The following is a 15,887-nucleotide window of genomic DNA, read 5'->3' on the forward strand; positions in this document are numbered from 1 at the left end:
TACTGCAGTTTCAGCTTAGCGCATTAAGTATGATCTGTTCAGAATTTAATGGGCTTTTCAATGGTGCTGGTTTCATGTCAATCAAATGGAGTTTGCAGGAGTTGATGCCTTTTGAAGTTGAACTTCTCTTTTTCACTCTAGCTCAAGAATTAAGTATGATATAAAATATCTGAAAGTAGGAGATGAAAGCTGAGTGAATGAAAATATGTTTAGCAAAAAGAAATTTCAAAAAAGCTTTTCTGAAAGATCAATGGCGAGCGCGTGAAGTTGGCCTTCGCGTTACTCGCCCGGGTCCCTTAAACTGAAAAAGCACTTTGCAGGAGGGGCGGCTTGCCCATCAATGACATCATCAATCGAATCCTTATCGTCATTAATTGTGATCATCAGCGTTTAACGATTGTCTGAAGAGGTCTAGTCAGAGAAATTTTATTGCGAAAAAAGATCGTTTCATTTTTTGGTGTGAATTTTGAAATACCAGTGGGCTTATCAGAAGATCAGAACTATCAGAAAATAACACTTCGTAATCCACGGTAGCGTTTGCTTGTATCCAAGCTCGGAAGAAGAAGAGCAGCCCTCTCACTTTTGGTCAAGAGACGTCTTGGAAAATCAAGACAATTACGTTTCGTTATAAATACTTTCGGTTCTTGAGAACGGAATCGATCAATGTAATCCTCGGGCAGCTTGACAAGCAAGAGCGCAAATAGTTGATAGCACCAAAATTCCATAGAAGTCAAAAAACATGAAAACAGTCTTGAGAAAGCAGAAAATCATGAGAAAAAAGAGAGAGAAACCACCTCAAGATATTTGGTTCCAAAACTGCCCAGAAAAGTAATTCTTTGATGATGAAATTTTCTTATAAATTTTAGGCTTTATTTTGGCGGGCTCAAGTGGTCGATAAATAGCGGTTTCCTGACTGAAAAGTATGAATTCCCGTATTTGGCAGTCCCCTTCATCAGATTAAAAGACATCTCGTTCTTCTACGTCAACCTCTTAGAGAATGGAACCGCCTCCAGTACAGATTTGATTTTTTACGATAGTAAGGAGACAAACTGGAAAGTCATCAAGAAATTGGTTTTAAAACTTAGAAAAATTGATCAAATTTATTGAAAAAATTTTTCCAAAAATAGTCCCAAAGTTTTAAAACCCTGAAAAAGGATGATTTTCTTTCGGCTCATTCTCCATTAACCGATCAGTTCTGCCCTGAGAAACTTTCTCCCTGGAAAGTTCACTGTGAATGCTTTCGAGATGAAATCTGCCCTTGCGGAAAATCGAAATTCTTCAACGTCCGTGGACCTGATATGTCGATTTCTTGCAGTAAAGTCCGCCCGTGTCACTCGTCTTTGCCCGATCAAGTTCTGCCAATGACAATTCCTTCATCGGACAGCCCTGGTGACTCCATTCAAAAAGCTACCATCAACAGAGAAGCTCTACACTACGAGATCAAAGTATTCGATGAGTACTACTCCTTTATCACCAGCGAGTGGGACTCCTATTGCCTCGAAAACAACTGGATGCTGTGGCAAACGAAAGACGACCAAATTTACCGCCAATATGCTGGATTCTGCAGCTACGAGTGGCTGCTAAAAGACTTCCATCCGGACACGGGTAAAATCAGTGGGCTTGAGATTGATTCGAATCTTGAGTACTTCTCCGATAATAATTTTGGCACAGTCAGTGAATTTTCGCCCCAAAAAAATCAGCTCCCTTCCTGTGAGAAAGAAAACTGCAACATTTTTCGGTATGGCAATGGTTCTTCTAGCAAATACAAGACATTTAAAGGTACCCCTTTAAGAAGAACACGCACGAAACTAAACAAATCTTCATGACCCGAACTGACTATACCAACAAATGGACATGCATCGAGTAAATTCAGAAACTCAGACTTATCTCTTTCAAATATTTATTCAGGTCTTCAACAGAAAAACTGATATTTGAGCGTGATACGCTGAGCAACTTGTGGGACGATAGATGGACGTTGTATAAAGAACAGTCAGAGAGTGGAAGTCGTCTTATTTACTCGCGATCATATGGCTTAGCCAAGTGCCCGAGCCAGCTTAGGAACTCGTTCGGTGTTTGCGATTCCATGGGCTGCGAGAAGCCGCTCTTTGAAAAGGACATCGTCAAGGAGCGCGAAAACGATTCGTTTGACTGGCATAATGCTTGTGAAACATTTACCTGTCCAGATGTCAATTTTGACGGGAGAAGAGTTAAATTCTGGTCAAGTTACCATTACTGGAGCAATAAAGACATGAGCATCTTTCGAGGATGCTCAGCGTTTTTCCTGAAAAAACTTGACGGAAAAGAAGATGTAGAAGAACATGAGTATCAAAGACTTTTCAACGTCTATTCTCGCTGTCTGCCAGACATTTCGACCTTCAACAAGCGAATTTGCCCATCGAGTGTCTCTTTTGGAAATGAGACATTAATGATATCGTCATTCTTGACAGACGTTTCGAGGTACAAAGGTGATGTGTTGGAAATCTCGGAGGATCCAATCAACGAGCCAGGAATCGTGTCTATCTTCAAGGGAGAGAAGAACAGACGCTGCAGAGTGGCAACAGCTGAGGCGGAATCACTTAACTGGTGCGTTGGTGACCTTGATTTCGTCTACAATAAGACCGAGTCATGCATGGAAAATTCAAATGAAAAGTACTCGATTGGCCTTCCTTTTCACCAAATTGATTCTCCGGACCGAGAGTGCCCGAAGAGCTGCTTCTTTTGGGCTTTTCCTGATATGCCGATTGTCATGGGACAGATCAACGGAACCAACACCTGGTCGACATTTAACGATGAGCATATTCAATCAAGAATTTACCTTGAAAATAATCTCTGGAAGTTCGAAGTAACTTATGATCAGTGGGGCATGCTTGGAAACTCAACAACCCTGCAGGCTAAATTTGAAGGCCAATGTCCAGACATGGTAACATTTTTCGATGAAAACGGGCTCGCGCAAACAACACCTTGCCTCACTAATGATAGCTTCCTTGGAGGTCGATTTTTCACCAATTTGACTCGGCCAAGGCCTTATTTTAAGCATTGCCCATTTATTAAAATCGACAGTCTTTGGCTTGCCTTGTCCAAAGACGAAGCAGGAGTCTGGTGGTCGGAAAACGACAATCATGTTTTAAAAAGACATGAAAACACGCTACATTGGACATTGATCAACAAAGATGGGGAAATTCTAGAGCAGACAAATGATCTAGCAGCTGAGTTTCCCAACACTGTCAATTCTTGGTACAAAATTGAGTCCAACGAAAATGAGCAGGCAAAAATACCATTGATGTTTGAAAAATTTCCAAAATGCTTCTCTGAAAGGCTAGTCGAGGAAGTCCCAGTAATTCCACCCGAAGAAGTGGCGAATAATCCCTGGGCATTGTTCATCATCGCTGTTCTTTCCTTGATAACAGTTGTTCTTCTTGTGATTGTTACGAAATTGGCGGCGAAGAAGATCAGATATGCTTTCGGAATGAACAGCAAGTATTTTCGCCAAATTTTGCCGAGCAATTTGAACGAAAAATTCAGCGACGCGCTTGTTGATAAGTTCGTCAAAATTGGTAATGCAAACCCTAAAGTAGCCCGTAACCAAGGTTTCAGATCAACTTGAAAACAACCAGGAGGAAATTCTTGGCAAAGGTCATTATGGAAAGGTCACGTGCGGAACGCTCGATATCGTTGGAACTGATGGCGGATCGAAGAAGATCAAAGTCGCGGTAAAATCGCTTCATAAAACTTGCTGCGAGGGAAAAGGGATGAACTGCCCGAGTGTTAACGAGCTGCTGATGGAAGCCGGACTCATGTGCACTTTTGAGCATGAGCATGTTTTGGAACGGATAAGATGATATACACACATGTAACATGTTAGCTGCAATATCTTGTTTTTTTTGTGACAAACAGAATCGTATCCATGATAAGTCAATCACAGCTGTTTCTGTGGACAAATTCTACCACCCGATCATCATTCTCCCCTACTGTTCGAATGGCACACTCGAATCGCTCGTCAAGTCCCCAGCTCCTTTACGCTTTCTGTCAGCTCTAGAAATCCTCATCAACTGCGCAGATGCCCTCGACTATCTCGCCCAGCGAAGCATCATTCACCGAGACATCGCTCTACGAAACGTTCTTCTTGACGAGCGATTCCGACCGAAAATCACCGACTTTGGATTGGCGAAATATTCAGAGAAGGAGTTTCAGACGGCTTACTACACTGCCGAGACAAAGAGAGCTCTTCCAGTTGAAAATCGCTCGCCGGAAGTTTTGACAGACTTGGAGTTCTCGACTTACTCGGACATCTGGGCCTTTGGAATTCTCATGTGGCAGACGATTACTAGGGGTTGTGCTCCATATTCTGTTTCCGGCCTCGAAGGTACTCCCCTAAAAGAGATTCTTTTTTGATCCGACAATTCTAGAGCTTCGGGAAAAGGTTGCAATCCGTCGAGCAATCCCATATCGCCCGGAAATCCTAAATGGAGACGATTATTTGAACATGACTTGGCATACGTTGACGGAATGCTGGGCGTATGACAGGAAGAAGAGAAGGAATTTCAAACACTATGCGAATGTCCTTGTTCAGATTCGAAAAGGAGTTGCTAATGAGGAGTTTTTGAAGAACTTGCATCTCTCTTCAGATTGTCGGAGAGACCAACAAGAGAGTGGTGCGTCTGGAAAATTGCCTGTTGGCGGATATGGGTAAGGAAAACAAAATTATGGTCCTTGCTTCATAAGTTTCATATTTCATGGTCATAAGTCCAAATCAAATATTCTAGTGAGCACGAAATTGTCGTCAACACTGGCTACTCTGCGGATATCCAAGCCTCTTTTTCGAAAGAATCGACAGAACTTTTCAACGATGCGTACCAAACGAGCTCATCAGCAACTCAAAACTTTGGATATACTGCCTGATCATCATTTTAAAATTGTAAAACCACCGCATTGTAAAGTAAAACTCCCTTGTTGCCCAATATTTATGATGATTAAATTGCAAAATGGACATTAAGACTTAGGAATTTTCGATTGCTATGAATCCAACCGCAATTATTGTTATCTTAGTTAATTTTTTTCATGTCAATTTGGCCGCCTAAGCTGTTAAATCCGATTTATCATCAAAAGAAAGTGTATAAGGGAAGTCTATCTTAGATTAATAGAAAATCAAACATAAATTTTTATTTATAAATTCCATTTTGTCGGGCAAGAATCTTAATGTCAACTTTAGAGTCAAAAATAACGACTTCGCTCTGAGAACGAGTATCAATTTTCACACCGGAAAAGCTTCGGAAAAACATCTTAATTCCCTAATTAAAGCTTCTGGTTAACAGAAAATGGTCAAAATTGGCGCTGGTTTAATGAGTTGTATGGAGACTGATTGTGACCTAGCGTAATTATATGAGATTACGACCTGCGTAGCAGAGAGCAACTCCGAGCTCTTGATCATTTTTACCTGCGAGACAAGAGACAGAAAAGAAACAAAAGCGAAAGGAAGAGAGGGAGAGAGAAATCAAACTTTGAAATAGGGAAGAGGTCAAGAATTTCGGAAGAAGATCATTTATTGAAAGGATTTACAATCATTTTATATTCATCATCGCAGATTAAGAATACTGAAAAACTAAAAGTGAAATTAAGAAAACCACTTTATGGTTCTTTTTGATTATTAAGTTCCGTTTTTTTTTTAATCCAATCAAAACATAAATTCGACAATTTTAAGCCTCTCAAAGTCACCGAAAATGAAGCTTCTTACAGCGGCCTTGGCACAAGCGGCCCAAGGCACGCTGCTTGTTTCCGATTTTAACACGGGAACACAGCTCTCCTCTGCCTTTGCTGATGTTACTCTTTCAACGCCTTTGGAGTTGTTTGGTACAAGAGAATTCACAAATGTTTACGTCAACGAAGCCGGATCAGTGAGTTTCGACAAGGAATTTTTGAATATCAACGCAGGAAAGGTTCATAAAGGCCCCTTTTACCCAACAGAAGGCAATAAGACATGTAAATTTATGAACCTTGATGACGAGGAAGTCAGACTTTGCAGCCGAGTGACCCTCATAAAATCGTCATCGGCCCGTATCTTGGCGATTTTGCATCTGTGACGACGTATTACGATCAGACCCTATCTACTGCATCAAAGGAATGAGTTTTCAAAATGAAATATTGCCTTTACACCTTGAGAAGCTTTCATTTTCGTTCTTGAATCAAGTCTAGTCGATAGAGCGTTTCAGATAGTCATGAGAATGTGACGTGGTAGGGTCAAATTTACAACTTTCTGCGGAAAAATAAACGCAACCCATAAAATCAGAAGCGTCGAGATCGTAATTGCCGTTATGATTTCATCTTTAAAAAACTCATTTAAAGTCAGCTGTCGATGCTTTTGTACAGACTCACTCTTCCTACCCCACTTATGCCTCTTCCTACAACTTGGTCGTCACTTGGGATAGCGCTACTGGCGGAACTGGAACTCCTGGAAGCTCTCAATTGGTGTTGACATCCAACGGAGGATTGCATTTTGCTTTACTGAGTTATGACTCAACAACTCCTGATTTTTCAACGGCGCAAGGAAATAACGGAGCAGATGCTTATGCAGGAATTTTGACCCATAAAGGCCGCGACGGTAAGTTTCATAATAATAAAATTTTAGTAAAGACCATAACTCGCTCTTTCTTTTGATCTTTTAGAATTTTTTTGAGCGAACAAGAAACCGGTTAATTTACAAATAGTCTTAGTCATAGAGGAAATCAATGTCTCCCGTGTTGTTGACAATTGTTTCTATTTAGAAAGCTATAGCTTTAAATATTTAAATGAATCTTATTTAAATCATAATATTAGACGAATGAACTTAAATTCTAGCACTCTGTCTCTCAACAATCAGTGATGCAACTGATGGCGGAAACGAGCAATATCTCTTCAGGTAACTCTTTCTTCATCTTCTGTTTTCAAATCATAATTCAGCTTGGTTGACTTTCTTTCCTGCACCCATTCGGCCAGTTTCTCCGAGTGCGGCGAGTACAAGAACGACTACAACGAGCAGTATCAAACCGAGCTCGTCTACAAAACCGTCGCTTCCTCCTCTTCCTTAGGCTTCTTTTGGGAAGCGATTGCCTCCTGCTATGATGGATTTGCCATCGACGCTTCTGGTAATGATATTGTGATTGAAAATAAAAAAACAAAAATTTCAGGCAACAAGAAGTTCCCAGCACAGTGCATTTACGAAGCTGATCAATATTACACTTCGTGGTCGACGCCAATTAATCCAAGAACATCCGAAACCTATCGATGCAAACAGGAATGGTCTCAAAAACGATTCATGCCATAAGTCAGCAAGAAACTGTGTCTTTTTGATATCAAAGTAAAGGTTACAAACACATTCGTTCAAATCAATGCTGTGAGCATTTCTCTCGACGCTCTTGGCAAGTGAGTACTCTTTCTCTATTAAAGAAATCAAAACTATTTTGAAGCACCCCATTCTCCCTTCTGGCCGGAATCGACGTCACTAAATTAACGACTCTTGGGCAGCTTCTTTGGCTCGTTCTTCTGAAATTCGCCGTCGCCATGCAGATCAACGACAATCTCTCCTTACCCGTGAGTTTCTCTCACTTTGAACACATATTATCTATTCTTAGAACTCAATGCATATCGATGGAGTCCGCCGAATCGTCAGAAGAGAAGCTGACGATATCTCGAGAATGCGCCGAGCTGTTACAACACCTACTGGTCCTGATTTCATGTACAGTCTTTTTTTTAACACACCTCAAGATCTCATTCAGTGACCTTTTGGATGAACTCGGAGTTTGGATGGATACATCTTCCTTCAACAACTTCGCCGACATCACCACCGCCCTGAATGACATCGCCGTCGCGACCGATGCGCTAAACTCCGACATCGATTCGATCGATTTCACCGTCGGCGTTGATGCATGTGAGTTACGAGAACTTTCTGTTAAAGGCTTTAACTTAAAGCCTTGAATATTAAAAATATTCTTAAAAAATCACTCTGATATTTGAGATATTCAAAAAAACAATATCTTTAAAAAATATCTTAAATGTTTCAGTCCTCCCGATAAGGCCATATCATCAAAGTAAGACTCCGATTGTTATGCTTTTTCTTTTGTGAATCTGCATTTATTTGTAGCGTGCTTCTTTATTTTTTTACAATTTTTCAATCAATAATTTTATATTTAGCTTACTTGTTTAATTCTAGCTGGAGTCACTGCGGCTGAAATCAAACAAATGGTTGTTGATGCAATTACTGTCACTGCTGATGTGACTGTGAATACAGGCAATGTGGACAATCTCATCAGTGATATTGACACTCAAATCTCGGGAGAATTGAACGAAGTCCTCGCCAGTTCAAGCTGTTTGGGCGGAAATAAAAATATTCCAAGTCAACCAAATCCACTCTGGGTCAAGGTAAATCCTTCATTTCCATTTTTTCTTTCAAAAAAATCTAGCCGGACCAATGCTGTGGCTCAAAACCGATCGCTTCCGCTCAGCACGGATGTTGCCAACTTTCAAATGGCAATCTTCGATACTTTCTCCTCGACTCCCAATCTTGCTGTAACGGTCAAATAGTTGCAGCCGGTGATCCTTCCTGTACTACGACAGTTGAAGAGGTCGACATTATGTAACAAATTATTTAGTTCAATGATTTGAATCAAATCATTTGATTAATCTTTTGGGAAAATATTTATAAAGCAAAAAATGAAACAGGTTTAATTTTTTGAGGGATAATGATTTTCTAAAAGATCAATCAGCAACATTTTTCCTTCCTGAAATATTTATATTCACTTTTACAAAGCTCATTATTAATAAAACATTATATATTTGATCCAAACTTTGACTGCAATTTATTATGAATGCTTAAAAATTGATGAGGCTTTCAAAATTTTTCATTGATTGTACTTTCGATCGACTCCGGTGCTGATTTAAAAAGTCCTCCCCTTTTGATCACCGAGTTCCAGTCGATTTTGTTGTGTTTTGAGTTCTTCACATTAAGCGGATCCGATTGAAAGTCATAATTGTAGATTTGATCTTTGAGAAAACTTAATAATTGTTGATCGGGAACATACCAATATATTCGTTTATATGTCGGACAACAGCTGGCGTCATCGAGTTCACAAGAGAGCCAGGAGGATGAAGGTATCCATAGTGGCATCTTGTGACGGTAAATACATGGCACTGAGGGCTTTTAAATAAATTCGCTTTATTATCAACTATAATTCAGATTTGATGAGTCACAATTTAACTTTGAAAGCCCTTCCAAAACTAAAAAGCAAGTTTTCATGTGTCTCGTTTCTCTTTTCTATCAAATCAGTTTGTCTTTTTTCTGCCTCTGAAAGACAGTCCAGCCGAAGCGATCAAAGACTTCGTGCAGCTAAGCGCTTCTCAGTCCGCTCCGCATCAAGTTATTCGTGCTTATGATCTACTGATTACATTCGACTACAACAAAACTCATCAACTCATGCCAGATTCTTTTTATTTCTCATAGATAAAGATAGCTTTGACTGGCTTTTTGAGATCATTGTCTTTGTTTTCTCCTGCTTTGCAAAGGCACTCCTCTTTATTTTTTGTTAATTTTGCCATCTTTGAGGTCCCACATCCCTTAATTTAACTTTCAAATTTTTAACATCAAGCTTATTTTGGTGATAATCATTTTTATTGGTGAGAAATCACAAGTCGGAGTCTTCAGAACTCGCCTCTGAAGAGCTACTTTCTTCTTTCCGTTTCTTTGATTTCTTCTTGCTCTTCGTTTTGTCTTCAAGAAGTTTCAGGACGAGATTCTCTAACCGGTCAATTTTATCTTCAAGTGCTTTTTCTCTGTCACTTTTTTCTTCTTTTGCTTGTGAAGCGAGTTCCGGTGTTTTCGGTTTCGTTGGAGATTCTTGCGCAGGTATCGGTTTATTTGCGTTTTTCTGTGCAGTTGGTTTTGTGATCGGAGTCAGAGGAGGAAAATCGTCGCGGAGAAGAGTGAAATCATCGGGATATGCCTCAATTATGTCTGAAAGACTTATAAATTGATAAAATGCTTTCAGGAAAAACCTGAATAGAGATCGCTGTCTCCCATCTCTGTCATCGCCGCTTCGATTATTGGAACTTTTGGGGATTCTTCTATTTTCTTTGCCTCCTTTGCTTTTGGCTCAGAAGACTCAGACGATTTGTTCATCAGTGCCATCCACTCTTTCTTGGTCAACTTCGGCTCATCCTCCTCTTCATCTTTTTCTCCAGCAGCTGGTAGGGCTGGGACGATCTCGGTCATACCGATTTCGAGTGTCGGGTCATTTTCAGGAGTCGGGTCGAAATTTTCCAATTCAAGGTTTTTCATCAGTCGGACCATCTTATTGAGCATCCGAGCGTACGCTCGATTCGTCGTTGTTTTCTTATTCCCCCCTAAAAGAACATTTGGGAAGATCAGTTGAAGAAACTTACCAATAGCGCCCTCAGTGATGAAAACCGGGATTTTCTTTCGAAATCCTTTGTGTTTGACGACGGTTTGAAAGACCAGAGTGCCGTGCAAATAAAACATTGGATTATGACTTCCACCGGATCGTTGAAAATCGTCAATATCGAATCCAACAAGTTTGCCGAGGAAATCATTCGTATTTTGCCTAAAATTAATTTGCGAAAATCGGAATATTTGTCGGTAATCATGAATACCTACGGTACTGAAAAATTTTGAAAGAGTCTCTAAATACGGCGCAAGAGAGTCGCCGTCGCGTTAGCGCGTTTCTTCGCTTCCAGAAGGTTCCAATCGACAGAATTTTCGCTAGATACACCCGGCCGCCTTCGCGTAACAACTCTGGTGCGCCATATCTAGCGACTTTTCCGCACTTTTTCTTACTGTAGGTACTCACGCTTAGGCGGTCACTCCCTCGATTTCTCTCGTTTTGGCCTTACCGAAGAAGGTTGAAGCAGGATTTCGCGTCAGTATCAGGTAGAAAAATTGGCCTCATTCGATTCGAAGGGACAGTTTTCATCAAGTAATGCGTGCTTTCGCTAATATCCGGAGAATCGTGGGTGTAATTCGCTTGGAGAAACAGGTTATAAACAATCTCAAAAGTGATGTCGCGACTTTTTCCATTGCTTCCTGCTTGGTGTCGGAAAATGCATCCTCGATGACGTTCAACTTTACGATCTTGCATCGAACTCGGAAGAAACCCTCGCAAAGCTCTTCTGCGAAATATTTCGCCTCTGCTCCTTGTTGATTCAAAAGATCTCTCAGTTCTTCGAGCGGCTTATCAAAATGAGTTATTTCTTGCTTTTCTTCTTGTCTTCTCACAACCGGTTGGATTTTAGGATGAGCATTGAACATTGACGCTCCATTTCTGGGGCGGAGAAAATTTACTAAAGCAAGTCTCTGGTCCATTTGAGGAGAGATAACTACTGAGGCAGACAGGAGAAGCGGAGGAAATCTAATGTTTGAATATGACGCCTTAGATTAATGGATTTGCAAACGCAAACGAATCTTAATAACTGGGCAGTTTGAGCAACAAAACTTACGCAGAATAAAAGATGATGGGAATATAAGCCCACTTCTTGGTGTTTTACTTTTAAATTCGTGTTAGGGGAGATTCATTTTAGAACTCTTCTTTCTTATACAGATCATAATAGATTCAACTGTTGTGACGGCTATTTATTAAAGTCAGGAAAGCTCAGAGCCACGTGTATGGGTATAAACGAAACGTGAAAAATGGTATAAACGATGTTCGACAAATCTGAAATTTATTATGATTACAAAACTCAAAGGAAGAATTATCGAATTAGAATATTGTGGATGGTCAGAGTCCACGATGCAATTTTCAATTTCATGTTTGACGGAAATGCCGTAGTCATTCTCCAAAAGATCAGAAATGGCGATCAAGATTACACCATTCCGTACGGTCAATAGAAAATTGACTGATGATCAATAATTTGTTTTTCTCCATCTTTTTTGATAAAAGATGGCATTTTAATGCCGCTTTTACCAAGTGGGTACTAAGGGGTACAAGCTGGCATCGCTACAATATTATTATTAATAATTTATTAAGCCCTTTCAAAATTGACATCTTCTTCACGGTTGGTCCTTCGTTCAAGTTTTTAGATGTTTGCGTAATAAAATTGAGTAAATTATGGTTCGCGGATGTTTAAACCAATAACGCCAGCATATGCCATTGACCCAACAGCAGTGGGTCACAAGCTACACTTGTTTCGAAGCCTCCTTGAATAATTTTAACTGAAAACAGTCTATTTTTACGCATTGCCGTGCCGTTCCTGCCTAAAAATCTCGCCTTTTACAATAAAAATTTTTCAGAAAAATTTTCATTCTAAGGTCTTATTTCGGGTCTATTCAGAACGTTTTATTTCGGCAAAGCAACGAAACGATAATGAAGTCAATCATATGTGGCGAGAAAATTCAGCAGCTCATGGTGCTAATTGTAATATTTGGTTTTGTTTTGTTTTTGAAGACGGAAAACCGCGAGGAAACCGCGCCACCAAACGCGCGCGCCGCGCCACCACCGAAAGAAGCTAAAAGCATAAACGAAACCACGAGTAAGCTTTATTTTTCTCCACTCAGAAGACAATAATCAGAAAACGTGTTGCCTAATTGAGAAACAAGAAAGAACCAAAATGAGAGAGAGAAAAGTAATCGACGTGAAAATACCTCCGCGAAATAAGAAAAAGGACAGTAGAATGCTTGTAGATTCCTCTTCATCTTTCGTAAGTTTTATCAGAGACAAATTGAAATAATGGTTTCTTCATCTTTAACACTATCGAAAATACATCAAATACTAATCTTTTACTCTTAAATTAAGGCAGAGCATACATACCGTACTTACTCGCATAATGCTACAACCTACTCACGCGACCCAATTTTCGAGGAAAACTCCTTCCTTCAGCGCTCGATATCCCAACCTTCTGGTGCTCCTCCTCCTGCAGCAGCCTACTACATCAACGCGAATTCTGTCACAATCGCTGCTCCAGTGCCACGAAACGATTCCTACCCAGGGAACTTACCCGACTCTGGGAACCTACTAAACGCGACTAAGCTGTTTCGCCCTTCCGGTAACGTACCTTTCGATTTAATCCCCTTTCAAAGCCTAACTAAAAACTCCAACCTTCGACCTTCCAACCTCTCTGATGCAACCAACAACAAACTGACAGCGCAATTTTTAGGGCAGTTCAACTCTCAGCTCCACTTTTCCACTGACGAGCCCGTTTACCAAAACATATCAAAACGTGCGGACAGTTATGGTTACGCAATGATTCATTGCTATTTAACATAACGAATCTGCGCATATAACATAGATTTTTCTAAAAACATTATTTTCTAACTACAAGAAGAATGTTGCTTACCAAAAATAAAGAACTCCATCTTCATATGAAATCTTCTACGACGGCCCTCTGAAACAATTCGACTCTTCCGGGAGACGACAAAGTTCAAAACCCAAAAGCTCAAAAACTCAAGCTTCAAGTAAGTCAACGAGAAGATCCACCAGCGAGCAGAAGATTCCCCCAAAAACGCTTCAAAAACCGAAACGGGTCTCGTCCATCAGTTCATCAACTGTATCTTCTGCTTCGAACTCGACCGCGAGCAACAGCTCAACTGTGAGCGCGAAGGATTTGTTTGACATGAACGATGTGTTGCGGAATACACTCGATGCGCTCTCTCGATCGACATCTAGCGGCGAGGATCGATGGGAACGAATAAGAAGTCAGGAGGAATCAAACGAAATAAAAAGAAAAGAGCAGAAAATTTCCGCCGCTGCTGGGCCAATCAAAAAGGATGAAAAGAAAAAGTCAAAGAAGGTGAAAGAATCAGAAAACAGAGTTATCGAAATTTCTGGTTCCGATAAATCCGCGTCTGAAAAATCACGCTCAAAGAAAAGTCAAAAGTCGAAGTCGAAAGATTCAAGCTCCAAATCAGCCAAAACTACTCAAGCCACTGGTGAAAAGGCCATCAAACCAAAGCAAGAGCTAAAGCCAACCAGAACAATCACAGTTGCGCAACCACCGGCAAAGCCGCAACCGCTTAGCCGGAAACCCGTAAATAACAGCTTAGACAGTCTTTCGACTATACCCAGCTCCTATCAAGTCCCTCCGTCATCGCATGAACCAGAACCAGTCCAAGCTCTAAAAGTTGTAGCCAAGCCTAAATTGAATGCTACACAATTAGCTCAAAGAAAAGATGCAGGTAAATAATTCAATAGCAATGAACATTTCATTCTTGATCCTTTTCAGATGAGCGAGCGTTTATGGCGAAACTGCAAGCGCGAAAAAACGCCACCGAACCTGGAAACACTGACGCCGTCAATTTCAAGCCCCGAACAGAAATCGAGCACGCCGCTGTCCTCGAAGTAGCAGGAAAGCTCAAGCCGAAACCACGCGCTACCAGCGTCCCGCGAAAAATCGAAGTAGCTCCGGTCAAACCGAAGCAAGCAAAACCTGAAGTCATCAAATCAACGCCAGTTGCGCCAGTAAAAAGCGAAAACGTCGTCTATCAAAATCCTGAAAATCCATTTGGGACGAAGGAAGTCTATGTGCCGCCAAAGTGCTCTGTTACAGCAATGGCAAAGATATTCGGTGCAAACGTCGGACTTGAGGATCAATCGGCGCCGGAGAGGTCCAAATCTGAGGCGACACCGATTTCCGACCAAGGAATGGCTTTTAAGCTCATAACCAAAATTATGAAGAATAGCGCTTATATAAATAAGATAAAACAAAATTCTAGTAGAAAAGCTTTGAAAGCAAAATCTGCTCCTGCAAAAGTCTCCCCTCCTGATTTGACAAAAAATCTCATTGGAATCAAAAACAGCGGAAATACATGCTACATCTCTGTCGCTCTCCAATGCCTTTATCAAATAGAACCTCTTCGAGAATTTCTTCTTTCGGGCGAGTACAAAAAACATCTGAACGAAACTTCTCCCGCTGATGGAGAAATTGCGGAACTGACGGCAGAAATCTTCGGAAAGATGAAAAATTTGGAAAAGAACATCTCGGTGGAAGATTTGAAAGAAGCAGTTGCTGAGTTTTCGGGAATGTTTGAGGACGATGAGCAGGAAGACGCGGAAGAGTTTCTGTTGACCCTCATTGGTAAGATATCTTTCATCAATTATCTTTAGTTTAATGAATTTTAGACGGACTTCACCTCGATTTGGAGAAATCAACCGGCTTTACCGAGTCAGAAAATTCTCCAAAAACATCAGAAGAAGCGTGGAATCAATACATTTCTGAAGAAAACTCGTTCCTTACATCTCTTTTTGTCGGTCAGGCGGAATCAACGCTCACTTGTCTTTCTTGTCAAGAGTCAACGAAGGTGAGAAATCAATCCTTAAGCAGAAACATTAAGCCGTTTAGAATTGGGAGTCATTTTGGAATATCTCGCTCCCGATTTCTGGAAGCAGCTCGATTGAAGAATGCATCGAGGAGTTTCAAAAGAGCGAGACGCTTTCTGACGAAGACCAGCCTTTCTGCGACGCTTGCCAGAAAAAATGCGATATGACCAAGACCCTCAGGTTTGCAATCATTTTTCCTTCACACCGTGAAGTTCACGGTAATAATGATATTTTTAAGAATTTCGAGAATACCGAAAGTTCTTCTTTTGCACCTCAAGCGATTTTCGTCCAAATCGAAAGACAGCTCCTTGATAAAATTCCCTGTTTCGTCCCCTCTCCTCCTTGACTCCTCAAAATTCCAACTCTCCTCCGTCATCAATCACGAGGGCAAATCTACCTCCAGTGGCCACTACGTCGCCTCAGTCAAAGACAATGGAAGTTGGTTCTCAATTTCGGACGAGAAGGTTTCAGCTCTAGAATCGGTCCTGTCGGAAAAGGCTTATGTTCTGTTTTATACCACTTGTTGAAAAACTGATAGAGATATTTTGTAAATTAAGAGCTTTTAATACATAAATTTTTCATAAAAGAGAGAAACAA

The 15,887-nt window shown here is 40.7% G+C and overlaps 4 protein-coding genes across 4 annotated transcripts; all 4 read left to right on the top strand.

The window, feature by feature from the left end:
• Positions 1 to 1,157: 1,157 nt before the first annotated feature.
• On the top strand, positions 1,158 to 4,981 carry LOC145697609 (uncharacterized). The gene is made up of 7 exons (XM_081774827.1): positions 1,158 to 1,738; positions 1,780 to 1,863; positions 1,909 to 3,554; positions 3,595 to 3,818; positions 3,895 to 4,363; positions 4,407 to 4,686; positions 4,764 to 4,981. The coding sequence occupies exons 1-7, from the start codon at positions 1,299 to 1,301 to the stop codon at positions 4,897 to 4,899; spliced, it is 3,279 nt and encodes a 1,092-aa protein (XP_081630953.1). The 5' UTR covers positions 1,158 to 1,298; the 3' UTR covers positions 4,900 to 4,981.
• Positions 4,982 to 5,717: 736 nt separating this feature from the next.
• Positions 5,718 to 8,809, top strand: LOC145697610 (uncharacterized). The gene is made up of 12 exons (XM_081774828.1): positions 5,718 to 5,933; positions 6,340 to 6,595; positions 6,832 to 6,892; positions 6,934 to 7,118; positions 7,161 to 7,265; positions 7,335 to 7,395; positions 7,440 to 7,563; positions 7,605 to 7,708; positions 7,749 to 7,900; positions 8,034 to 8,060; positions 8,183 to 8,391; positions 8,433 to 8,809. Exons 1-12 carry the CDS (start codon positions 5,718 to 5,720, stop codon positions 8,607 to 8,609), a joined length of 1,677 nt encoding a protein of 558 aa, XP_081630954.1. The 3' UTR covers positions 8,610 to 8,809.
• A 3,704-nt stretch (positions 8,810 to 12,513) lies between these two features.
• On the top strand, positions 12,514 to 13,241 carry LOC145697611 (uncharacterized). Its single transcript, XM_081774829.1, has 3 exons — positions 12,514 to 12,675; positions 12,771 to 13,020; positions 13,132 to 13,241. Exons 1-3 carry the CDS (start codon positions 12,586 to 12,588, stop codon positions 13,239 to 13,241), a joined length of 450 nt encoding a protein of 149 aa, XP_081630955.1. The 5' UTR covers positions 12,514 to 12,585.
• A 34-nt stretch (positions 13,242 to 13,275) lies between these two features.
• Positions 13,276 to 15,868, top strand: LOC145697612 (uncharacterized). The gene is made up of 5 exons (XM_081774830.1): positions 13,276 to 14,149; positions 14,197 to 15,048; positions 15,093 to 15,271; positions 15,313 to 15,470; positions 15,529 to 15,868. The coding sequence occupies exons 1-5, from the start codon at positions 13,588 to 13,590 to the stop codon at positions 15,815 to 15,817; spliced, it is 2,040 nt and encodes a 679-aa protein (XP_081630956.1). The 5' UTR covers positions 13,276 to 13,587; the 3' UTR covers positions 15,818 to 15,868.
• Positions 15,869 to 15,887: the final 19 nt, after the last annotated feature.

The sequence above is a fragment of the Oikopleura dioica genome, chromosome 2, assembly GCF_907165135.1.
Source record: "Oikopleura dioica chromosome 2, OKI2018_I68_1.0, whole genome shotgun sequence".
NCBI lineage: Eukaryota > Metazoa > Chordata > Appendicularia > Copelata > Oikopleuridae > Oikopleura > Oikopleura dioica.